The following is a 26,049-nucleotide window of genomic DNA, read 5'->3' on the forward strand; positions in this document are numbered from 1 at the left end:
ATAACAAAAACATTAGATTGTTCTGCGACCAGAAATTTCAATCAATAGATGCGTTCTGTGTTACTTTTTGGTATTAATAGAGTTAACAAGCATTCATGAAATACTTACTAAGAAATATAATTGAAATAAATTAATTTGTTTGATTTAGCAACATCATTTTTCATAAAAATTAGATTTTCTCAAACTTGAAATATTTTTATTTTGGAAGATAGTGCAGATATTTGGAAGAGAAATCTTTATTTAGAAGATAAGTGCAGGTTATCCTAAAACTTTTGGCTTTATTGGCAAATTTCTTAAAATATGCTATTGATACCTCGGAATATTTGTTTATGCTTAATTTATACTTTTTAGGAAGTGTAAGACAGTAAAGGCAAATTATTTGAGAGGTCATTTTAACTAAAGTTTTTTTCTTTTTTGGAGAAACTGTTAAAAAAAATGTCATTTATAAAAGTTATCTCATCAAAGGCTAGAATTTAAGTACCAGGTGTATTACAAGGGCTGCTTCTTTGGTTACATTTATTTAAAGTTAAAGCCAAAGAAACTTTGTAACTGTTAATGATCTTATGAATCTTATTTTGAGGCTTACAACTCTTGATTAAAAGAGAAGATATATTTTGTAACTGTGACCTTAAGTCAAAGTCTTGAAAATGTTTTATCCTCATTTTTATGTCTAAAATGTAAATATAGCTGCTGGAGACTACCTGAGTAGTTTTTGTTGTCATTCTTGTTTTACTATTTTATGATTACTTAAAGTTATCCAACATGATATGAGTATAAAATATAGAGTTCTCTTAATGATCCAAAATAATTGCTTTTAAGATCTCCATTTTTCACAATCACAGTTGTTAACAGTCTCTCTTTTGTAAGACACAATGTTGGATAATGACACAGAGTAAACAAACAGGTCATTGTTGAAAATAAATAGTGTGTACTGTGTTCAAAGGACTGTGAATTTTTGTTTTGAATTCTTATTATATAATTTTAGTTCTAGAATACAATTCATAATATATTTTAATTTGATGTGATACAGAGAGATTTAGTTTTAGGGCAATATTAACAATTTCTAGTATTCTTTAGATTATTTTTTAATATGTAAGCATCATGTGTGACTAATTTTTCATCTTAGTTTTGGAGGAAAAGTACTCTGTTTTGTGGGAAAATAAATAAATAAAGATAATGACTAGGGCATGAAAGGAAGCCAAGTATTTGGAAATTCTGTCTTCCAAAAATGTTTTTTTCTTAATTTGTAGTTATTTTTTCTGAAGTAAAATATTTGTATTTTGTATTACTTTCTAGAATTTTCTTTTGAAGTTATCACAGGTCACTTTTATTTATCTTGGCACACTATGTTTGGTAGAATAGGGTTGGTTTTTTGTTGTTGTTGTTGTTTTTTTTGACAGAACAGTTTATGAGTTTGGAGAGTATGTATTTAGAATAAATTTGTTCTGTAGTTTTGTGCACACAGAAATTCAGCATTTGATTGTGTTCTGCTTCCGTTTTCATGCAAGGGTTTGCTTTGGGGACAGCTTATGAAAGGGTATTACCTGGAGATCAGGTTGGGGTAGAGAAGTACAAACTTGCAGGTTTTCAGTGAATACTCTAGGCCACAGGGGATGACATCAGCTGAAGTTCACGAATGGAAGGGTCTGCATTACGGAGCTGGCTGAAAGAGCAAGGTGACTGGATAAACTGAAGATAGGAAGCCAGGCCGTGAAGAGAACAAAACCTGTGAAGATAAAAAGCATGTAGCAGTCAGTGTGTGCTCTTTTTGTGCCCCAGCTGGTGCAATGTATTATTTGCCAGGCACCGGGACATCCCTATCTGAGTAAATGGCACCACTGTCCTTTGAATGATTGCAGTAAAAATCCTACAAGTCATTGCTCGCTCCTTTCCTTCACCTTGATGCCATCTTTGCTAACACATGACATATGTCAAGTCCTTTCCCTCTCTCCTGTGCCATTCCATCCCCTTACCTGACCTAGGATCATCTCACCTGGATCTGTGCAGTAGTTTCCCTGAGTCTGGGTTTGCCCCCTTCCAATCCATTCTCCAGAGGAGCTGGAGAGATCTTTTAAGAGAAGCCAGATCCTATCCCTCTTCAGGTTAATAATTTCCACTGAATTTTAATTTCATTTTGAATAATTTCCTTCAAAGTTCTAAATCCCTGACTATTGATTTTGACCTCATCTGAAATTGCCTGTCACCCCTGCTTCCTCCCTTGAGCTCCAACCACACTGGTCTTCTTTTTGTTTATCAAACATGCTCACTCAATTTAGCACTTTGTGTTCCTGGTGCTTTGCCTTGCTGCCCGTCTTTCATCATCCAGACGAGTTCAAATGTGGCTTCTTCAGTGAAGCCTTTTCCTAATCATGCTTTCCAGAATAGTATCTTTCAATGCCCTAGCCAATCTGGTTTCCTTTATTCACATCTGTTTTATTTCCTTCTTTGCACATCACTTTGTTTAGAATTCATTTCATTCATTATGTATTTATTATATACCCAGTATATGCTAGGCATTGTTCTAGGCACTTGGGATTCATTGATGAACAAAAAAGACAAAAAGAGAATCCCTGTTCTTAGGAAATTCACATTAGTAGGGTTGAGAGAAAAACAGTACATAAAAACACATAAGTAAATTACATTTGGGCAATTTGTTAGAATGTAGCAAGTGTGATAAAAATAGAGTCTGATAATACAGATTGGGAGATCTGGATGGGGTTTAGGGGCAGAGTGCATATTAAATAGGGTGGTTATGGTGGGTCTCATTATTGTATTGATTAATTAGAGTTCTTTTGCTTCTTTTATGTTTAGCTTCAGCACCAGTCAGCAAAGTGAATAAGTACTGTGCTTCCACCAACTTTCATTCCACTTTGGGGAAAAAGAATATCATCATGTCAAGCATTACGATTGACCCAGATGTCAAGCCTGGTGAATATGTCATCAAGAGCCTCTTTGCAGAATTTGCTGTTCAGGCTGAAAAGAAAATTGAAGTTGTAATGGCTGAACCCTTGGTAAGTAGAGCTGACCTATAAATCTGAAATATTTTCTTAACTTTCGTATTAACCATTGTAATACAAAATTTCCAAAGGAAATATTGTACTTGAAAAAAAAATTGAAGCCAGTCTGAAAAGTCTGCTTACTGTATAATCCCAGCTCTATGACATTCTTAAAAAGGCAAAACTATGGAGACAGTAAAATGAACAGTGGTGATAGGGGCTGGGGCTGGAGGAACAAATATAGGCAGAAGAAAGAGGATTTTTAGGGCAGTGAAAATAACTCTGTGTAATACTGCATTGGTAGACACATGTCATCATATGTTTGCCCATACCCACAAAATGTACAACACCAAGAGTGGACTGTAATGTAAATTACAGAATTTAGATGATTAGGAAGTGTCATTGTAGTTTTATCAGTAGTCACAAATGTACCACTCTGGTAGCGAGGCTCTGCACGTGTGGGATGGGGTGTATGGGAAATCTGTACCTTCCACTCAATTTTGCTGGGAACCTGAAACTGCTCTAAAAAAATAAAGTCTTAAAAATAAAGAGATGGGTTAGTAAAGTGGTGATCTAGGAAGCTGTAATGACTTTAGAATCCATCTTGATAAGTTACTGCAGGTCACCAAAGAACAAAAATGGATTTCACCAATGGGAATGGTTGAGAAAGATAAAACCTAAGAGAAAATAGGGGCGCCTGGGTGGCACAGAGGTTAAGCGTCTGCCTTCAGCTCAGGGCGTGATCCCGGTGTTACAGGATCGAGCCCCACATCAGGCTCCTCTGCTATGAGCCTGCTTCTTCCTCTCCCACTCCCCCTGCTTGTGTTCCCTCTCTCGCTGGCTGTCTCTATCTCTGTCAAATAAATAAATAAAATCTTTGGGGAAAAAAAAAAACCTAAGAGAAAATAAAGGAAAATCTAGAATATTCTGCAAGTTGATGCTATGGCAGTGGCCAAACTTATAATAAAACAGTAAGCTTATTTTTAGACGTATAGTGCATGAGGCATACTTAAGCTCCATGTGATTAGAACTCATGGTAAAGAGAAAGACTGAAAACAAATGTTTGAGTCAGATTCTGAGGGGTTGTGAAGGCTGCTGTGATAGATAATACAGTGGTTGGACGCTAGCAGGGAGAAGAGATTAAAGGCAGAGACTAGAGGGATGCCTGGCTGGCTCAGTGGGTACAGCATATGACTCTTGATCTCTGGGTTGTGAGTTTGAGCCCCACGTTGGGTGCAGAGATGACTTAAAATCTTTGAAGGCAGAGACTACTGTTTAGCTATTGTATATAATTCAGGCTGGAATGAAAAGAGTCTTGAATTAGGGCATTAACAGTCGAAGTGGTTGGAGAAGAAAGTAAGATAACAATTAGTAGAACTCAACAAATAGGAGGAGGTGTTTTGAGGGAAAGTAAAGGTTAAAAGTTCTTTGAAGTGTTAGAAGAGATGATATTAGATTAAAGAACACAAGAATATTATTGGGGTAGGAAAGGAGAATAAGATAATTTTTCTTGTGTGTATGATAAGCTTGAGATACTGGTAATGTAAACCATGTGGGCTTATTTTATTGGTAGCTGGGAATTCTTTGTCGGTGACCAGAAATGATGACCAGAAATAGAGATTTTGGCATCGTCTGTGAGAGGGTGATAAAGCCAAAAGAGCAGATGATGATCAAGAGAGAGGATAGAATAGCATTATTATTGTCAAATGATACAGAGGGAAGAGTACAGTGAACGCTGAGAGAAGTTACTGGACTTGGGGATTAAACAGCCTGAGAACGGTTTTAGTAGGGTGATACAACTTTGGGAAATAACGTTGGGAGTTTGAAGGGGCTGGATATGTGATGTGTCAAGATCACAGTGTCAAAACCAGTATGATCACAATGAAGACGGAGGTGGAGGATGTAACGGCCGAGATGGATTTATTCCTTACGCAGCTAGGTTAGGGACAGGTTTTCACCAGCGAGTTGAGACCCAAAGGGTTTGTTACTTGGCTGAAGCTCGAAGCCACTGAATGGCAGAATGAGGAGTTAGACACAATAATGGCTTCAGAACCTGTAGGCTTACTCACTTTGCTATACTTCCTACCTAGGAAGGAAGGGGGGAAAGGAACAGAAGAGAGAATAGGTGATGACCTAAGAAAGGTGGGAAATTGAAGGAGGTACTGTTCTGTGTTCTTAAGTCCTACCTCACTAAGAAAATTAACGTTGCCAAGATTGCGAAGGAATGTGAGTGGATACGCCCGTGCCTGTGAGCGAGTTTCTTGCTGTCATTGAGAAGAAACTACTGTGAAAAAAAGCATCTCTGCAAGAATGTGTTTGAGATCTAATAAAAATAATATGTAAGATCATTAGCCAAAATGTATGTTTCAAAACCGTGCAGCTCTCCGTATTCAATTTAAATCATCCCACAGTTGCTTTCTATGTAACAAATTAATGATTTTGTTTTTATCAGTGCGTATATATTTACAGCATGTATACAAAGTTCCACCTTAGAAATAAGGATTACGAGAACTCATAGATATGAATTAATGATTATGAGGTTTGATTTTAAATGTGCTTAATCTGTAAAATGTTCTTCATCAGTGGCTGTGAATTACTTGATAGTGTGCTATAGTCGCCTGCTTAACCAGCATACAGTAAGAAAGGGAACCGCTTTAAAGAATATATACATTAAAAAAGTTTATGGAACATGGTGACCAGTTGATAATACTGTATTATAAACTTGAAATTTGCTGAGAGTAGAACTGAAATGTTTTCACCAGAAAGTAAATATGTAAAGTGGTGGACATGTTAATTAACTCAATGTGTACATCCATCAAACCATCACACTCTACACTTTAAATATATTACACCTGCATTTGTCAGTTATAGCTCGGGAAACCTGAAAAAAGAAAAATGTTTATGAAAAATTTCAAGTTTATATAAAAGTAGATTATAGTGTAATGAACCCTCCAAGACCCATTGCCTGGCCTCAACAACTTACTTAAGTTCGTTCGTTTGTTCTTTCTTTCTCTCTTTTTCTTTCTCTCTGTCTTTCTCTCTCTCTTTCCTTCTCTCTTCTCTCTTTCCTTCTGTCTTTCTCTCTTTCTCTCTCTCTCCCTCTCTCTCTCCCCCTCCCCCTTCCTCTCTTCCTCCCTCCTTTCCTTCCTTCCTTTCTTTTCCTTTCCCTCGCTTGTTTCCTTCCTTCCTTCCTTCCTTCCTTTTACAGATTTTATTTTTTTTTAAGATTTTATTTATTTATTTGAGAGTGCACAAGCAGGGGGAGGGGCAGAGGCAGAGGGAGAAGCAGACTCCCCGCTGAGCAGGGAGCATCTTGAGGGGCTCGATCCCAGGGCCCCAAGATAATGACCTGAGCTGAAGGCAGATGCTTAACTGACTGAGCCACCCTGGCGCCCCTAAAGATTTTGTTTTTTAAGTAATCTCTGTTCCCAACACGGGGCTCAAACTCACAACCCTGAGATCAGGAGTTATACCCCCCACCGACTGAGCCAGCCAGGCGCCCCGGGCTTCAGCAACTTTCAACTCGCACAGCACTTTAAAAAAAAAACAACAAAACTTCACCTATTTTATAAAATATTTATTTTTTATTTTGTAGAATATTTAATAGCAACGCGTGGTATGGTCCTGTCAGCTCTTAAATATTGTATATTAAAGGAGTTTTAATTTTGAAATATAAAGTTCTTGAGAATAAAAGCATTAAAAGAAAATATGGGTGAAATTACCTAATTTGACTGAGTTTATAAAATGGCGATTTTATGTCCTCCTTTCTTTTCTTCTAATGCCATTGTCAGAGTCCTAGCTCAAGGTCAGCTTCACTCATATTAAATCATTGCAATAACCAGAAAATAAGTGGTTTATCACCTTTCCATTTGTCTTGCTCTCACCAGACATCTAAAACATCATCTAAAACAAATACTATTACCTTTTTCCTTTAAAAAATCTTGCTCACTTTTCGTTGCTATGAAATGAATTCAAGTTCCCGGTGGGTCATTCCAACCTCTTTACAGTCTTATTACAGTTTGTATGATGTTTCGGGATTCTCCTTTATCCTGATGTATGCTATGACACTAAACGTATCCTCTGTATATTCTTTTGTCTGGTGTGTTTGTTCTTATTTTTCTCTTGATCCACAATACTCTTACTCTTCTGTACTTTAAGCCTCTACTCATCCTTCCAGACTCCCCACATGTTCCCTCTCACACAGTGATCCTCTTCAAGTTGTACGAGTCTTTGTTTTATCATAATAACTTTTCATACTCCTAGATTCTGACATCGTCATATTAATTGCTTACATGTTTAACTCCTCTGATGTGAGCTACTTGATACAGCCAGGTCTTCCTTGCCTGTGGTGGTGGATGCCTAGCAGAGGGTGCCTAGTAAAGATTGGTATTTTAAGTTGACTTTAGCCTTAAAGAACATCGCTCTGGTGTGTGCCCTTTGTTCTTCTAACAAAACATAATGCCATCGTTCTGGCCAGAGCTTTTAATAGTTCTTTCATCATAGTCTCATGCTGACTTTATTTTATTCTGTAATTTAGTAGCTAATTTCAGAGAAATCTGCTATATAATCTGAGATTATAAAATTTGGTGAGTAGTGGTGAGGATTCCATCGGAAAATTGGTATTTTTACCCTCCCATTGTACTTAGAAGAAGCACTCCCTGTTAACTCTTCCTGACGTACCAGGAAAACCCCCAGTGTTATGCACTGTAGCAAGCAAGGACAAATGCCACCCAGCATCAAGATTAGACAATGATAGGGGCCTTGACCAAGCATTTGACCCTTGGTTTCAGCTCAGGTCATGATCTCGGGGTCCTGGGATCGAGCCCCGCATCAGGCTCTGGGCTCAGTGTGGAGTCTGCTCGTCCCTCTGCTCCCCCACTCTGGAATAAATTTTAAAAATTTAAAAAAATTAAAAAGATTAGACATTCATACATTTAATACTGTGACAGTGTTTATATTACAGCTTCAAATTTGTTTATTGTGATTTCATTTATTGTGAAATTTATTCAGTATGTTTTTTGGTAATAAAAAAGCATCCAAGATGAGTCTCTTTGAGTTCTTGAATGAAACTCTTGCAGGGTCACTTTAAAGAAAATAGCATCCATGGATTGTTAAATAAAAGGAGACCAGCATGTCTCATGATCAGTTGGACAGTAAGTTACATAAAAACTTAGAAGCACAGATGTGAGTGGATTTTGCTGAAAGAACTAATCTATCACTAAAATGAGAGAACTGGCCTTCTCACTCTTCTATTAGAAGCCATAATAAAATAAGGAGACCGAAAGCTTTGAAGATTAGCAGAGCTTAATTTTTAGCCACAACTTCATTTTCATTTTAGGGGAAAGATTGGGGAAGGATGGGCAATCACTAATTTAGATTGCAGCTTGCAAACTACAATCCAGTACCTTAGGTCTCTTTCTTCCTGAAAGGGGCGGATCAATCCTCGTAATGATCCAGGCACGTTCTAGCTTATCTGTTAATCTTTTAGCTTTCCAGTGACTGGAAAAGAAGATAAGAAAAAGGCTTTACCCAATCACCTGCCCATTTAGATTTTATGTATTTGGTTTAGGTCCAGCATTTTTACAACTCCGAAATATCCACTATTTTTTTGAGAATATTAAATACATATACATAATTTTTAAAAAAATTTTCTCCCCATATGAAATGTTTCTTCTAAAAGTTTTGCCTTCCCCTTACGTGTATGTCCATTGTAACTTGTTCTGTTTTACAACCAAGGCAGTAAACGTCGCAAACCCAGGTGGATAGGCCTTTTGACTGTGGTCTTCGGTGCGTAATCATCTGAATAAATCATCAATGTCAGATCTGTTTGTGGGGTTTGTCAGAGTCCCTAGAGAAGGTCCTTCCAGTACCCCAAATGGCAGGGTTTAGCTGATGTTCTGGGGTTCTCGAGGCAGAAGATAAGTGGGTTTTTTGGTATTTGGTTTATTAATGTTTACTTGAGCTCCCTGTCTTCATTGTGTTACCTTGTCCTTGAATACAGCATCCACCGGTCAGCATTTCTGTTTTGCCCTTTCCTGAAAAGGACAACCATTCTGTGGCTAAGGTGGAAGATGGTTAACCTGCTGGGCAGACAGAGCTGCTGAAGGGAAGGAAAAGAAGGGTCTCAGTTTTTCTTAATCCTTCAACCCTCTTGTTTTTGTTTTTAAAGATTTTATTCATTTGTTTAACAGAGAGAGACAGCCAGCGAGAGAGGGAACACAAGCCGGGGGAGTGGGAGAGGAAGAAGCAGGCTCCTAGCGGAGGAGCCTGATGTGGGGCTCAATCCCATAACGCCGGGATCACGCCCTGAGCCAAAGGCAGACGCTTAACGACTGCACCACCCAGGCGCCCCAACCCTCTTGTTTTTAACTTCACCTTTACCAACGCTTTCAGAATACCAAAGTTCTCCAGATCTTCGGGAATTGCAAAGTATTGACTTAGATTATCTTTCCTTCACCCTGTGTGGCAAGCTCGCCCACTTTCCCCCTGTTGTACTTAAGTGTCATCTTCTCAGTGGTCCTTCTAAAATCTCACCGCCCATCCCCTATCCTGAAGTCTAAGAGAATAGATATTTTACTTGTCTTCTGATTAGACTTTTAGCCTCATGAGGACAGGGAATGTTTTCCATTTTGCTCATGGTCGTGTCTCCAGAGCCTAGAACTGCGCCTGGCATACTGTACACTCAGTAAATAGTTCAGGTGAATAAGTGAGTGGCTGCGTGGATGAGTAGACACCTGACTTTTCTCCTTGCTTGCTTAGAACTCACTCTTGTTGGACAAAATGTGTTGGTTGGGCTTTTCCATCGGCTCTTTATTGTCTCTCCCATTCTCTCTGCACTTTTGGTTTTAATTTTTAAGTCTTCTAAAAATTCTTTTACTGTTGTCTTGGTTGGGTTTTAGGAGAGAATGGAGGCTGTGTGTGTGTGTGTTCAACCTACTCTCTTTAATTGCTAATTATTGAGATATTTCCATATTGTTGTTAATGCTACCAAAATCTTTTCAGTAAACGCTCTTGCTTTCCCTGGAGGCTACATGTTGCTTTTGATACTCTATACAAATACTAGTTAAAGAATCAAATTAGAACAGAAAGGATTGGGAGCCTTAGAATCATTTTTAGTTTCCTTTTTTTTTTTTTTTAAGATTTATTTATTTATTTGAGGGGTGGACATAAGGAGAGGGAGAGAAAGAATCCCAAGAAGACTCCCCGCTGAGTGTGGAGCCCAAAGCAGGGCTCGATCTCACGACCCCGAGATCATGCATGACCTGAGCTGAAATCAAGAGTTGGATGCTCAACTGACTGAGCCACCCAGGTGCCCCTCATTATTAGTTTTTTATATTATTATGAAATAATGACATTATAAAATGAAAATAGTTCTAAATTTTATATAACAAAAGTAATGACTCTTATTTCCATTTTGGATCAAGATAAACACTGTCCACAGTTTTTAGTCCATTGTTTTTCATGTCTGCTATCCATCTCTGTAGCACCTGCCACCTTTTTTTAAGCACAAATGGGAGGTTTTGTGTGTGTGTGTGTGTGTGTGTGTGTGTGTGTGTTTCTGTACCTGGATATTTTTAACAATGTAAACTGGAGATTGTTCTACAGTAGCCTATATAAATTTGTCTTATTCTTTTTAACAGTTGAATATTATTTTAATAAAAGAATGTAGCATAATGTTTTTTACTAGTCTATTGATAGGTGGTTTGGGAGTTACCTTAATTTGGGGCTACTGTGAAAAAATGCAGTAAACATTTTTGCACAAAAGTCTTTGCATACATGCATGAATATAGAGAATAATTTCTGTTCTTTTTAGTTGTTATAATGGGTTGCATGTGCTATAAACATTTTTAAATGGTGTATCTTTTCAAAATGTCATATTGGAAGACACCACAACTGCTTGAGCAATGATGAGGGTGTCCTCAGTCATCCTATAATTAATCTGAGAGGTTAGTACAGCGTTCTTGATTAGTAATTTCTGTTTAGTGCAGTACACTTATTTTATGTTTTTGTACTTATGGTAACTTGAGCATCCTTTTGCATTCAAAAATCATTTCTGAGTTCTTATTACGGAAAAAATAGTCTACCTCCATTTCCTGGTTTAGGGAAAGCTCAGTGAGGATGTCAGATCTTCAGAAATCTTTGAGGAAGCATGAGTTTGTTGAGAAATAAAATATGTTAAATGAAACAACGTTGTGTTTCTGAAAAGCTTTCTCATTCTGCTTGGCCATCACTCTAGTGTATAAACATGCCGTGTGAGTAATAAACCACTTAGACCAGCAGTCCTCAAAATATCACTGACGGCCTTTAGACTTACAGCCTAAAAGGGGATGAAGTGAGTGCGAAGAAGCTGCTTGTTGTCTTCCCCAACCTCTCACCTTAAATAAATAGTTCCTATTAGGTTAGTAAAGGCCCTTTAGCTCATTATTTTTCAAACTTTCAGATACTTTTAGAAACAGCGTTCTATGGAACTGCTCTAGGACTCTGTGTTTTACTGAAGTTTGAGAGCTAATTGGGCACATATACTATCGTGCAGCAGCATCGTGGTGCATGTAAATGAGGTGTAGCTTGGTTTTCGAAATACAAAATACAAAACTTGTTCTGCAAGATAATCACCCATGTGTGCTTAGCCTGTGAGGGCCCAAGTGCCAAGGACATGCCAAAAACCTATCCCCGTTAAGAAAGGAAAGTGCCCCAGAATTCAGGTGCTTTCCCAATCCCATTCAAATTAGTTAGAAACATGTTTCACTGATAGCTAGATTGGCATTTTTACATTTCAGTGGCAAATATATGTGTGGGTGTGTTTTCATCGAGATTAGCTGTGAATGACAGAAGGTGATAGGACTCTACCAGATAAAGAAGCTTCAAAATATACATATTTCTGAATTCTCATTTCTTTCATAGAAGGATGATGTTTGTTTTCTTTGATACATATTTAATATGTATTTAAAATTCAATAAGAAAGCATAACATAGAGAGTTTAGAAAATCATCCTAAAAATCGCAACAAAACAGTCATCGTATATTTGAACATAATCCCAGCCAGCAAGGCAAGGAGGTAGGAAGACGCACAAAAAGGATCACATTGTATGTGCTGTCTTAAGGTAAAGTAATTATGTTAAATTGTTTGAATTAAACAGAGCAAAAAGAAACTGAAATTAAAATGATTTAATTTCTGAATTTCAGGTAACGTTTTCTGTTCTAGAGAGAATAATTCCTAAGAGATCTTTAAAGCTGGGGTGTTTGGGTGGCTCAGTTGGTTAAGCATCTGCCTTGGGCTCAGGTCATGATCCCCGGGTCCTGGGATTGAGCCCCGTGTTGGGCTCTCTCCCTTGGGTTCAGGTCCCGATCCCCGAGCCCTGGGATTGAGCCCCGTGGCGGGCTCCCTGCTCAGTGGGGAGCCTGGTTCTCCCTCTCCTTCTGCTGCTCTCCCTGCTCACGCTTGCTTGTTCTCTCTCTCTTTCTCTCTCTGTCAAATAAATAAAATCTTTTAAAAAAGAAATCTTTAAAGCTAAATGTAAAGAAACAGATATACAGAGATATATGTGTATATGGAGGTTTGGTGACGATTGGATTTGAAAATGAGGAAATTAAACCATTTCACTTCTTCATAATTCATGATTTTGTTACTTTTTTTCTCATATTTTAAAACATGTCTGTTCTGTAACCATAACTTTCATGGTTGTACCGTACGTACATTGTTCTAAAATTAAATGGATTTGCTGGATACCACCACGCATGGGAAACTCCAAAACAGCCCTCAAGTTTAAGAATGAGAGGAAGTAATCTGCATTCTTTGTAAAAAAAAAAAAAAATACAGAAAATAAAAGTAAACTAATGGTACAAACACAAAACAACCTATTATTTTTCTTATTACTAGTGTGTGGTAAATATATTTCTAGAGCTTTAAATGTATTTATTTGTATAAACCACCACATATACATTTTATCTTTTTATAAGAGTATTATATCTGTTTTCTCTAATTACTACATTGAGAACATTTTCCCAATCTACAAATTTAGTTCTATCTGTCACTTTACTGGCTACGCAATACTCTAATGTGTAGCTATACCATGATTTTTTGACCCAAATTCCCCATTGTTGTACTTTGATGTTGCTTCTTATTTTTAACTGCTTAGTTAATGTCCTTCCGTATGCCTTTTGTAAATGTGGAACACATTTTACCCCCCTCTGGGACATATTCTTTCTTTGGTTCAAAGAGGAAATTAAATCTGAAATGTTTTTAGTAGTTAGGATTCTCCAGAGAAACAGAACCAATAGGGTATGTGTGTATAAAAAGAGATTTATTGGAAGGAATTGGCCCACATGATCCTGGAGGCTGAGAAGTCCCAGGGTCTGCAGTGGGCAGGCTGGGGACCCAGGAGAGCTGGTGGTGTAAGGTCCAGTGTGAAAGCCGGTCCAAGAAGAGCCCATGTTTCAGTTTGACATGGGAAAAGGGGTGGGGCTAGCCTGACGCCCCAGCTCAGTGTAGTCAGGCAGGACGAGTTCCTTCTCACTCCAGGAAAGGTCAGCCTTTTGGCTCTCCTCAGGCTTTCAACGGATTGGATGAAGCCCACCTACATAAGGGAGTCTCAGTCTACCTGGTCTACCAATTCAAATGTTAATCTCATCTCAAAACATCCTCACAGGCACACCGAGAAAATGTTTGACCAAACATCACAGGGTACCCCGTGACATAAAATTAACCATCGCAGTGTCCAGTTTCCATCAAAACTTTTATCTGCGTAGGATTTTCTTTGTTCCCCCTTCCTCTCAACCCATTGCAACATAATATCACAGCCCATTCCTTCACTCCTTTGTTTTCTACTGGGTGAAGGCCCCTTTATGTTCCAATGTCTTCCTTCCTTCCAGAGAGGGAGAGAGAGTTGGGGGAGAGAGAGCATCTTGATGTGAGGCTGGATCTCATGACCCTGATATGACCTGAGCCAAAATCAAGAGTGGGACGCTTAACTGAGCCACCCAGGTGCCCCCACCCCCATGACACTCTTTCTATACTAACTATAGACAGTGATCTGGACTGACCTCTTTTAGGTCATTTCTTCATACAAGCAAGGAAGAGTGCACATGCAGGTGAGAGAGGGTGGAGAGACTTTACTACCAGTTATGTCCCCCAGACCCATTGGTTGAAGTGTAAAGGGTCTAAGCTTTCCACAATGAGTCGTCTGAGCCCTCTTTGGTTCACAGATGTTGCTTGCTCATAGTAGGAACTCAGTATGTGGTTTTTCAGCAAACAAATGAACAGAACAAATGGAAAGTTAAAAAAAAAAAAAAAGATTCCAGTGCTGTTGTGTGCTAAAGGAAGACACAACACTAAATTGGAAGCTTTTCCTGATGCCATTCAGATTAATAGGAAGCAACCATACTGAAAGGTCACCTCCTGAAAGTACCATGTTTCACTGTCCGTGCACTCTTTCTTCATGTGGTACTCTTTTCCCTTGGCTTCTGTCATCTGTAAGTTCAGGTGGTACAAAAATCTACGTAGTAACAACTTTCCACTCCCAGCCCCCAACCCTCCCTTTTTCCTAACTATCCAGTTTCTTTTCCCACTTGCAAACACATATTTCTATTTTCTTTTTTTTAAAGCTATTCTGTGTATTTAGTAGCAAATGTGTGTGTGTGGGGGGGTATGCAGTCATTATACCAGGAGACTTTTCCATGTTAATACATACAGAGTTGTGCCATTCTTTTAAAAGTCTTTATGGTACTCTGCAGATGTGTATTAATATATGTAGGCTTTTATTTATTTCTCATTTTGCTTTTGCAAATGAAGCTGTAGTAAATACTCTTTTTTTGAACATCATTTTGTGGATATGTGACTATATAACACAAATACTTAAGTGAAATTTTTCTGAGTCAAAGGTTGTATACATTTCAGCATTTTGGCAAATGTTGCCAAATAGTTTTTAAAGGAGATTGCTACCTACTGATTTCTCATTGGCATCATTTCATAGGTAACCTCACCAGCACATTGTGCTATCAGACTTTTTGAACTTTGGAGGTCAGATAGGTAGTATTTCTTTGGGTTTTTAACTTGTCTTTCTCTTGTGGGTGAGGTTAAGTATATGAATAAACATTTCTGAGCTATAATAAACATTTCCTTTTTGCGAACAGTCCGTTGATTCTTTATATAGTTTTTCTATTGGATTATTGGTTTTTTCCCCCTAATGATCTGTAGGAACTCTTTGTATAGTAAGGAAATTATTCCTTAGTCTAAATATCTATTGCAGATATTTTTTCCTATTTTGTCATTTGTCCTTCTTTTTTCATGTTTTTTTTAACCATGCATATACTTTTACATTTTTTATTTGTATGTGGTTGAATTTACTATTTTTGTTTGTTTTGTTTCTGTATTTCAGTCATATTTAGAAATAGCTGAGCTTGTTAAAAAAAAACTACTGTCTTCTAGGATTTCTTTTTCTTTTAGGGTTTTAGTGATTTTATTTCTTATATTTAAATCTTGAAAACATTTAGGAATCACTGGGTTAATGAGCCCATTTAATTGTTCCTTCAGAAAACCTAATTGTCCCAACACCGTATGTTAAACTTTCCATCTTTGCCCCAATGTTTGAATTTCTACCCTTATTATTTTTCCATGTGTATTTGTGTGTTTTCTTTACTGAAACAGTGATCTGTAGTGTCTTAAGTTTTTGTTATTCCTGATTATTTCTCCATATGAACATTGTAAAAAAAGAAAAAAAAGGATCATGTTAAATTGATAGAATTTAGGCAGCATTGACATCTCATGTGGTTGAGTACATAAAAGGTAACTGTTTGAGTTTCTCAAAATTCAAATCTAGGCACCTTCTTTCTTAACATCTTTTTAGGTAATTGGCTTTGTTTTATGAAGTTGATTACTTTCCATACACTGATGACTTCCAAATTTATATCTGTAGGCTAATCTGTCCCGTGTTCTTCAAGCCCCTATTAGTCAACATCTTCTCTTTTATGGCTTACAGGGACTTCAAAGTCAACATGACCAAAGTATATCCTTCCACCCAAACTTTGTCTTCCCATTGTGTTCCCACTTCCAAAGGATGGTACCATCATCCATCCAACCGTGCACAAACTGGAAAACTAGGAGTCATCTACCAATGTTTGCTTTCTGTCCTCTGTGGGCACCTCCCGCCTCCACCCCCAATCATGTGACTTGCAGCCACTCTCTTTGGAGGGTATCGTGGGGAGAGCTGTGGCTATGAAGCCATATCGCTGGAGCTTGAATCCTAGTTGTGTGACCCTGGGCAAGAGGGAGTCTTACATTTGTTTAAAATAAATCTAATTACAAATGAGAACATAAACAAAACCAATGCATGAATCTGTTTATCATATAAGATTTCTAATATTTTGTATATATGCTTTTTTTTTTTAACCGTAGGAGAAGCCATTGTCTAGATCTCTTCAAAGAGGTGAAGATCTTCAGTTTGACCAGGTATGCCAATATTGGGGATATATTTTTTCCTGAAAGGAAAATGTTCATCCTAACAGTCTGGTCCAAATATATCCAATATTAAGAAATTATTTTATTTTGTTTAGTGATCGTTTGTCATTACACATTAGATTCAGTTTGAAATTGGTAGTTTGTTTTTTAATGAACTAAATAGGAGTTATGAACTGTAAACTTTATAGTTCATGGAATGATCTGTGAACTTGATTGATTTCTGTCATTATTTTTTTAAGGTTTTATTTATTTATTTGACACACAGAGAGATAGTACAAGCAGGGGGAGGGGGGGAGCAGAGGGAGAGGGAGAAGCAGGCTCCCCGCTGAGCAAGGAGCCCAACGTGGGGCTCGATCCCAGGACCCTGTGATCATGACCTGAGCCAAAGGCAAACACTTAACCGACTGAGCCACCTAGGTGCCCCGGTTTCTGTCATTTAGCATCTTAAAACTTTCTACTTTTCATTGGTAATCTCTTTACTGTGCCCTTTGAAATTTTCTTAAAATGTTTCTAATTACATACCTCAATCTTTCCTTGTACCAATTCGTACTATTTTTACATAATATTTTACTTTTTTTCTTTTTTTAAGAAAGGGACAGAAGGGGGTGCGCGAGGGGTAGAGGGAGAAGGAGAATCTTAAGCAGCCTCCATGTCGACATGAAGCTTACTCTCACAATCCTGAGATCATGACCTGAGCCGAAATCAAGAGTTGGACACTTAGGGGCGCCTGGGTGGCTCAGTTGTTAAGCGTCTGCCTTCGGCTCAGGGAGTGATCCCGGCGTTCTAGGATCGAGCCCCACATCAGGCTCCTCCGCTGGGAGCCTGCTTCTTCCTCTCCCACTCCCCCTGCTTTTGTTCCCTCTCTCGCTGGCTGTCTCTCTCTCTGTCAAATAAATAAATAAGATCTTTAAAAAAAAAAAAAAAGAGTTGGACATTTAACCACCCAGGCGCCCCACAGTATTGTACCTTTTAACATTTTGTTTTTTCTTATTGGGGCTATCAGAACCTTAAGCCGGAACATTAATATCTAAAATTGAGTGTGATATTCCCATGATGTTAATTCTTTCCCCTTGCTGACATCAAATGTTTAATCAAGTGTAAATTTTGTCATAATTATGTTCATTCAAGAATTGTTTTATTATATATTGATTGTTTGCAAAAAACCAATAACCCAGATTAGCTCTCCATTTGTATCTAGTATTCCTGGACTATTTTTCTCATAATTATGTATCTGGGAAACAGAGATTAATGTTCATATTAGTCTAATTGACTGGATAAAGATGACTGGCTAGAATTACCTGGTGGAGACTTAACAAAATATTGTATTATCTGGATTCCAGCCTAATTCTGCATCAGAGTTACCCAGAGCAAAGTGCTCGACACCTGTAGTTTACAGTAGCTCCCTAGGGGATTCTAACACATACACTTATCAGGTAGCCACTGGCCTAAGAAGAAACCATAGATAGGAAGGCTAGTTCTCTGTTAAAGGAATATACATCACTTTGTAGAAGGCTCTTCAAATCTCAATGTTACTGCAAAAGGTATTACTAATTATCAATTTTTATTTTTCTGTTATTACTATATTGTTTTAAAGATATTTAGATTATTCAGATCTTAAATCCACTAATGATAAATAAATGTATAATCAGAATTTGAAATCCTGTTAAACCGTGTTCTTAAGGAGTATATCCATGTTGTTGTTGTTTTTACATAAATGATTAATGAAACTTTAAATGATCATGCCCCATAGTTCAATTTTTTTTCCACAGTAAAAAAGCCAAGTGTGGTAGAAACTGTTTAAATATATATTTACAATAGCAGATGGTATTTTATTGTTTCTTCTTTAGATATTAAAAGAATTTCCTTTGAGTGATACTGTTCATTGTTAATAAAATATAAAATTGAAAAATTAGTTAAATAAAATTAGAGTCTTGTTTTTACTTTAATTTCCTATATTAGAAACTATTTATCTGTCAAATTATGGTAATTATAAATAAAAGCATGATAAAAGGAAGGCAGAGATAATGAAAAACGCTTACACAGTCAAATAAACTGTTTTATTCTTTTCTATTTCCTTGGATGAAGTATGAAGACTGTAAAATATTAGGAAAATTAAATGTTTAATTCCTAGAGGTATCAATTTGTCTGCAATAACTGAAACTTTCTGTAGTCCTGGACCTGAACAAGACCTTGACTATTCCTGCAACCCATCATTTTTTAGTTAAGAGAAACAAAGTGAAGCATGTTTGTATACTTTGAAATATTAATTTTCTGAGCACTGAGCTGCATCAGATATGGAAATTCCTCTGAAGAACGGTATTTTGCTCAAGATCCTCCAGATGAAGAGAGACCTTAGGGACTGCTTGCTAATGATAGTTGGTGTGCCTTACTGCCACTACAGGAACGCTGAGTTCATTCATGAAATGAATCTGATATTCACCTAGAATTCGGGTAGTTTCAGGGATGCCTCAAATTGAATACCAGTTGTTTATCCCACGACGTTTATCTTTACTCTGTCTGGTTATATATTCTAAGCTTTAAAAGCTTGTTACAGCACGTTTCTAATATGTTCATTTATGGGTGTCGCAGATTAATAATGTAATTATAATTCTCTGTTCAGTGTCAGAGCGGTACAAAGCAAACTGGTGCTTTTGCACGGTTCTAATATAGTGTGGTCTTCTCTGTTCCTCCATCTCTTCATTCATTCTAGCGGCAATGTTGACAGCCTCTTGTTCACATGAGCATGGAGGAACTGGCTGGGGGGAAGGAAGCAGGTGTGGTTTTCTCATGTTATGCATACCAGTTCTCCCAGAGGTATCCATCTGTATAATCAGGGTTGTTACTCAGCGTCATGTTTTTACACATGTGAGTAGTATATGGAGGCAGGAAAAAGGTGGAAAGCTGCTAAGCTACACTGAATGGATGTGGGTAAAGTTTAATAGTGGGTAAAACTTAGCCCACTTTGTTACTTGGATCAGCCCCTAATTCTTATTTTTATTTTAAAACACATTTATTGCATTTGAGTTACTCTGTTTATCCTAGAAATGTTAATCATTTCCCAACGATGGCTAATAGAGTTAGGAGTGTGGTACCTCAATGATGTATTTTATCTTCTGGTAATATCTTGTGTTTTCAGTTGATAAGCTCTATGAGCTCAGTAGCAGAGCACTGTCTCCCTTCCTTACTTCGCACCTTGTTTGACTGGTACAGACGCCAGAATGGAACTGAAGATGAATCTTACGAGTACAGGCCTCGATCTAGCACAAAGTCTAAGGGGTAAGTGGCTCATTTTCCACTCTTCTACCTAGAATTGAAACCCTTTCGTTGAAGGGGGTGATAGTGTTCTCAACCAAAGACCGTTATTGTTTGGTTTCTAAGCAAACACGTTGACTACTTTTGTTATGAAACTGTTAGTAAAGGGAAAATGTAGTCCATACTTAACTGTAAATCAAGGGAAGGTACCAGTTAAGGTCGATGGAACTCCACAGTACTCATCACTGGGATAGTCCTGCAAAAATGAATTTCAGGAGCGCTATTTCAGTAGTTCAGTGAGGACCTTTAATAGTTCTAGAAGAGGTTAAGAAAATATAAAAAAGGTCCGTTCATTCGGTTTGTGAAGGGAAGCAATTGTGATACAAGAGGACTGCCAAACCCTATGTTATGATACTGTGGGACTCTCCTTGGTGCTGAAATCCCAGAACTTATCTTCCCCTCCTTCAAATTTGCCAGGGATGTGTTGGCCTTGCATAAAACATCTGTCTGTGTTCTGGAGATGATCCATAGTTTGGAATTGGACTTTAGTCGATACCGCTTGTGATTTTTCACCTTAGATATGCAAAAAGTTACCCGGCACTGTATTTTCATAAGAAAAGTTATTACTTTTATTTCAGTTTTTAATTTAAAAAATGCTAATCAAATATGGAGCAATGTTAGATTTTTTTGAAATTTAAAATACTTTTCTTAACCGATTCCTTTAGAATGGGTTTAATTTTTGACAGTTATAATAGTGACATCTTTATCAATACTGTACAAAATACCTAACAGGAGAAAGAAAATGAGAATGTACATACATATTGGGTAATTTAAAAACAACTTGTACTGTCAGTTGCTGTAGGACACCATACATACAAGGAGCTCAGTAAATAACTATTAACCTATAGCTATTTTAAAATTTATGGTCTTAAATGCAATCCTAATTTGGGGTTCTTGTTTCAGGGATGAACAGCAACGTGAAAGAGATTATCTTCTTGAAAGGAGAGACTTAGCAGTAGATTTCATTTTTTGTTTAGTTTTAGTTGAAGTTCTAAAGCAGGTAAGAAGCTCTTTTGTCTGCAGAGTTTGTGTTTCTTATTCTTATTTTGCCTTCCCATTTCATTTACCTTATTTAGGATGTTATGTCTAAAATTCTGGCCCACGTTAACTAGATTTCTCCAGTGTAATTACGTGTCTTTCAGTTGCCCGGGGCTTTCGTGGTCCGTCCCTATCACTTCCTATTCTTTTTACCTTTGTAAAATGCCATCTAAGATAGATCTTGTTAGCCAAATTGAGCCGAATAGAAATTGGGTTACATATGAGCTTTTAGCTGTGAATAGAGTCTGCCTGTCATTCATCAACTTTAGTCCACTTTCAAAGAATTTTTCTTCCGAAGCCTTCGGGCCTACATTCCAACATGTAATAATTGTGCACTTACAGTTAAGGGATACAGGCAGTTTGACATGGGGAGCACCAAATTGTCAAGTGCGAATGGTTTTGGACAAGTGAAAACACCTCAGGATAATAAATGTTTTAATGTTTATTCGCTGTTTCTTAGGATGCTGGCATTGTGCTTACACTGCACTCATGAGTTTAACATCTGAATGGCATAAACAGTAAAGCTATAAACATATAATGTCTGGTTTCATATATATTTTCACTTGATATATATGAATACCTGATTTTGAAAGTTTTCTTTTTTTGGGTCAATTTTTGGTTTTTTATTTACTAAAATCAAGTAATTTGTTCAAATGCATGAAAGTATTTGGGTTTTTTTTTATAGTTTGTAGTCTTTAAAAAGCTATATATCATTCAAAGATGAGCCATATATTTCCATCCATGTACATTGTAATGTTTTGAAAAAGTTAGGAAACCTAAAAGAAGGAAAACAAATCACATTATGCATATGACATGTTTGGACAGGGATTTTGTTTTTGTTATACAAAATGAAATAGAATATATAATATGAAAGCAAACAGCAAATGTTAGATATTAAAGTTAATTGACAGCCAAATTTTTTTGGTGGAGGCAATATAAAATTATTTGAATTATATATTTCTTTATACTTTGCCTTTGTTTTTATAATGCATGTGAAAAATCATTGAAATCTGAATATCTGAAATCTGCAAATAAGAATTTGAAATATGAAAAACAGATAAGTGAATTAATCTAAGGTGAAAATCATTTTAATTAATTTGTACCTTTCATAAAGTTCTTTCTGTAGGTGTAGGAAAGACATTTCCTCTGGGAGTTGTGCTAACAAGCCAGGTTTGCTTTCTGTGATCTCAGTTTCTCTGGGATCCTAAGACCGTGAGGCCAGCGTAATTAGGGATAGAAGAGCTTAGGACCAGAGCGGCCGTTGACCATGACTGGACTTTGCCTAGAACTCATAGTGGTTGACCTCTAGCATCTCCTGTGTGCTGATGTAGGTCATGTGAGGGATTTGGTAACCAGATTTGTACTTCTTTGCTTAATTAAATAATACAGGGTTTCTTCTTTTAGCAGGAGAAATTGTAAATTCCCCTAGACATTCAGGCCCCTCTCTGATCTGGCTCCATGGTGCCTTTTCTCCTCTGTTTCCCGAGACATTCTTTCACTTGCCAGTCAGTGTCTCCTCTGAAAGTTGCTCCTCATTGCAGTTTCAGAGCTTCCGTGCACAGACAACCCTATGTAAGTTTTTCTCTCTCCTCTTCCCCTCCCTCCCTCTCCTTTTCTCTCTCCTCTTCCCCTCCCTCCCTCTCCCCTGTCCTTTCCTCTTCCCCATTCTCTTGGTCTTCATCCTCCTTCCTTCCTCCTCCTAAAAAAGAATCCAGATAGCTCTTCTGGTGGAGAAAACCATAGGATCTATAAACTTCCATTGGGCTCATTTTTCAAGTCCATTCCACAAAATCCCTTCAGATCCATGGTTCACATGGACTCAAAGTGTGAAAAAAAAATACAACAGCCCTTTTTCTTTTTTTAAAGATTTTATTTATTTGTCAGAGAGAGAAAGTACAAGCAGGGGGAGTGGCAGGCAGAGAGAGAAGCAGGCTCCCCACTGAGCAAGGAGCCCAAAGTGGGACTCGATCCCAGGACCCTGAGAACGTGACCTGAACCAAAGGCAGACACTTAACTGCCTGAGCCACTCAGGTGTCCCTAGAACAGCCTTAATAGCTAATCTCTGTTTTTTGGTTCTATCACCATATTGTTCCAACCTACAGTGGCCTTTCCACTTGCTGTTTTCTCTCTTTTACCATTACCCTCATACTTTCACTCAAATGCACCCATGAAAGAATAAAATCTGTCACAAAGAACACAGAGATGCTTTATTTATTAAAAATCTTACATGGGTTTTTTTCCTCTTTTCCCTAGTAAAAGGGAAGTCTTTTTTAGCTTCTTTAAAACTAATAAAACCAGAGAAAATGAAGTAAAAATCAATAGAACTTTCTGAAATATCATGACAAACTAACCCAATTTTCTACTGTGTCAAAGTGATGTAGGGTTTAATAGATCCAGAGACTAATCAATGTAATATATCTTGAATTTAATAGGACTTTTACTTTTGCCCCACATAAGAGACACATATTAAAATGTGACTCAGTTTTATTTTGATGATACGGACGGTCCCAGGAGTACTGAAGTATTGATACATGGTTGGGCCAGTCATAAGGAGGAGTAAATATTCCTTACGGGTTAGTTCTTGACCTCATATATTATAAATTTTTTGTTTCTTGAATATTTGTCATGTCTTCATGTGTGTTTAGAACTCTTTATGATGCCTAAAGGCTCTATATCTTTTGTTTTAGCCAGTCATTGTAATAAAACTGGGAGACAGCCAGGATAAGTGTTTTCATCCCAGCTCTGTCCCTTTCTTGCTGTGTAACTTGGGCGAGTTATTATCCACTACCTTTTCCCCTCTGTAAAAGAGGGATGATAATATCATTTTTCTAGAATCATGAGCGTTAAATACAGTAATGCCTGGGACATGGAAAGTGCTCCATAAATATTATCTGTTATTTTCATTTTGCAGATGAAGAAATGTTCTTAATTTAGTGACTTGCTGATGATTATAAAGCTAGTTCACTTTTTTACTCCCAAGTTTTCTCCCATTAATAATAAAAATATTGGTAAAGTCAGTGATACAAAATTAGGTGAAATGGCCAGCATCTTGGAAAATTAAATTAAAGTTTTAATCATAACAAGTTAAACAAAGAATTGAGTTAGTATAAATGTGATGAAATGCGTATGATTCACTGTGGGAACAAAATTAGTTCAAGATGATAGAGGACTAATTTTATTTTTCCAAGAAAGTCAAACATAATTTTGGGGTCATGGCCAACTGCCAGTTTTAGCATGTTAATACCAAAGGCCTTCAAAGTCATAGTAAAAGCATGTTTAAATGGCAACATAAACATTTAGAAAGTTTGAAGCAATTTTCACGTGAAATTTTAGACATTTACTCAATGAAACAAATAAGATTGGGAAACGTAGATTGTAAAACACTTGCAGCTCTTGGCTCAGTTTTATTCATGCTATTGTGAAGTATCAGAAGGTGGAGTACATCCTTGGTATTTTCAGATTTAACATTTGCATTTTCGATGTGGATGAGTTTCCCGAAGTTTATGCAGTTATTTGTGATTTTTTCTGAGGCTAAATGTACTCATTCCCCTTTGCACCGAAAGCTGGTCTTTCAGGTAATGAATGAGCTTTGCTGACTCCACAGTATCCGTATCTTAGCGTAATTTTGTTATTTTTCACTTTCATGATGTGATAAAAGCATTAAAGTTTGGGAGGTGGTGGTAGGAATGGCCTTGGAATAATACCTGGGTAATCTTTTTTTTTTTACGTTTATTAAGTAATCTCTATATGCAACGTGGGGCTGGAATGCATGACCCCGAGGTCAAGAGTCTCATGCTCCTCTGACTGAGCCCTCCAGGTGCCCCCAGGTATTCTTTAGAGTCTACTAGGTATATATCCTTCTGGAATGTTGAAGTAGAATTAAAGCTGCTTCTAAAATCACAAATGACAAGACCTGAAAAAGTCTTGATATTATGGGTGGGAATATAGAACTTTTCATCTATAAACTGAAATGGGATTCTGCTCCCCACCCCCACCCCGTTGCCTTTTTCTGAGATTTAGTTCGAGAATAGTTTTTATTATTATTATTATTTTTTAAGATTTTATTTATTTTTTCGACAGAGATAGAGACAGCCAGCGAGAGAGGGAACACAAGCAGGGGGAGTGGGAGAGGAAGAAGCAGGCTCATAGCGGAGGAGCCTGATGTGGGGCTCGATCCCATAATGCTGGGACCACGCCCTGAGCCGAAGGCAGACGCTTAACCGCTGTGCCACCCAGGCGCCCCTATTATTATTATTATTATTATTATTGAATATAAGGGGAGAAATTGGGATTTTAAGAATGTCTGAAAATATTCATTCTTAAAATTTTTAGAGGTGGTCCTTTTTTTCTTCCAAAAATTAAAAATAAGACATATTTCTTCTTTCACTTCTATTTCTGTGTCTCTTCTGGCTACAGTATGATAAAATTTAAAGCTTTCTCTCCTTATTTGTTTCCCTTATTAAATGCATTTTTATATGCCAGAAACTGGGCATACAGTATTTTCTAGAGAAGTACACATCAGCTTCTGAACTTTTGTTCCCTCATCTGTAAGATAGGGAAGAAGTATCTACCTTGTAAGACTAAGTGTTACAAGTAATATTTATAAAAATGCCTACCTAATATCTGACACACAGACACATAAAAAGTGTTGATGGTGACCATAGTAGGGCTAGTAGGGTAGTAATAAAGAGTACACAGCATGGGTAAGTAGTGTCCCTAGCTGTCATTGTTAGACTTCCGACGTCGCTGGACCACGTAAGATGGTTTAGGAGAAATTACAGGTTTAAGTTAACTTGTATTTCATATCTCTGGCTTAGAGCACATTAAACATCCCTGTGAGGAAATCAATATGGTAAAACCATAACACAGCACAGTAAGTGGAGTATAAAAAATTAAACCACATAAAATGCAGTGTTGCATTATTGCAAGGTCAGTGAAATGTCTGCGGCCAGCCTGTATGATGAGCACCGTGAATTCTGGAACAGGTTCTGGAAGTCAGGCTGCTTGATCCAAGTACAGCCTCTTCCTGACTGAAGTTTGTCATCACCTGGTGGTAGATGTGTGCCCCATTTTAACCATCAGTAGGTAGCCAAAGGGCTGACTGGGATGCATGGGACAGCAGCATTGATGATAGTAATTGTTTTTGTTACCTTAGGGCCTATTGATGGGCCCAGTTGAGGGAAGATCCGGTTGGGAGAATACATCTGCCTCATTGCTTCTCGAATGGGCCCTGGTTTCCTGCCACTTTCCC

The 26,049-nt window shown here is 37.5% G+C and overlaps 1 protein-coding gene across 1 annotated transcript in view; it reads left to right on the forward strand.

Annotated features, from left to right (window-relative positions):
* Positions 1-26,049, forward strand: part of FRYL (FRY like transcription coactivator) — a 247,908-nt gene that overhangs the window by 108,403 nt on the left and 113,456 nt on the right. Inside the window, exons 5-8 of the mRNA XM_040625382.1 lie at positions 2,812-3,011; positions 16,386-16,439; positions 19,585-19,724; positions 20,664-20,760. Coding sequence (XP_040481316.1) covers positions 2,892-3,011; positions 16,386-16,439; positions 19,585-19,724; positions 20,664-20,760 — 411 coding nt within the window. The 5' untranslated portion in view covers positions 2,812-2,891. The remainder of the gene's footprint in view (positions 1-2,811; positions 3,012-16,385; positions 16,440-19,584; positions 19,725-20,663; positions 20,761-26,049) is intronic.

This window comes from Ursus maritimus, unplaced genomic scaffold (genome assembly GCF_017311325.1).
Source record: "Ursus maritimus isolate PB19 unplaced genomic scaffold, ASM1731132v1 scaffold_8, whole genome shotgun sequence".
Classification (NCBI taxonomy): Eukaryota; Metazoa; Chordata; class Mammalia; order Carnivora; family Ursidae; genus Ursus; species Ursus maritimus.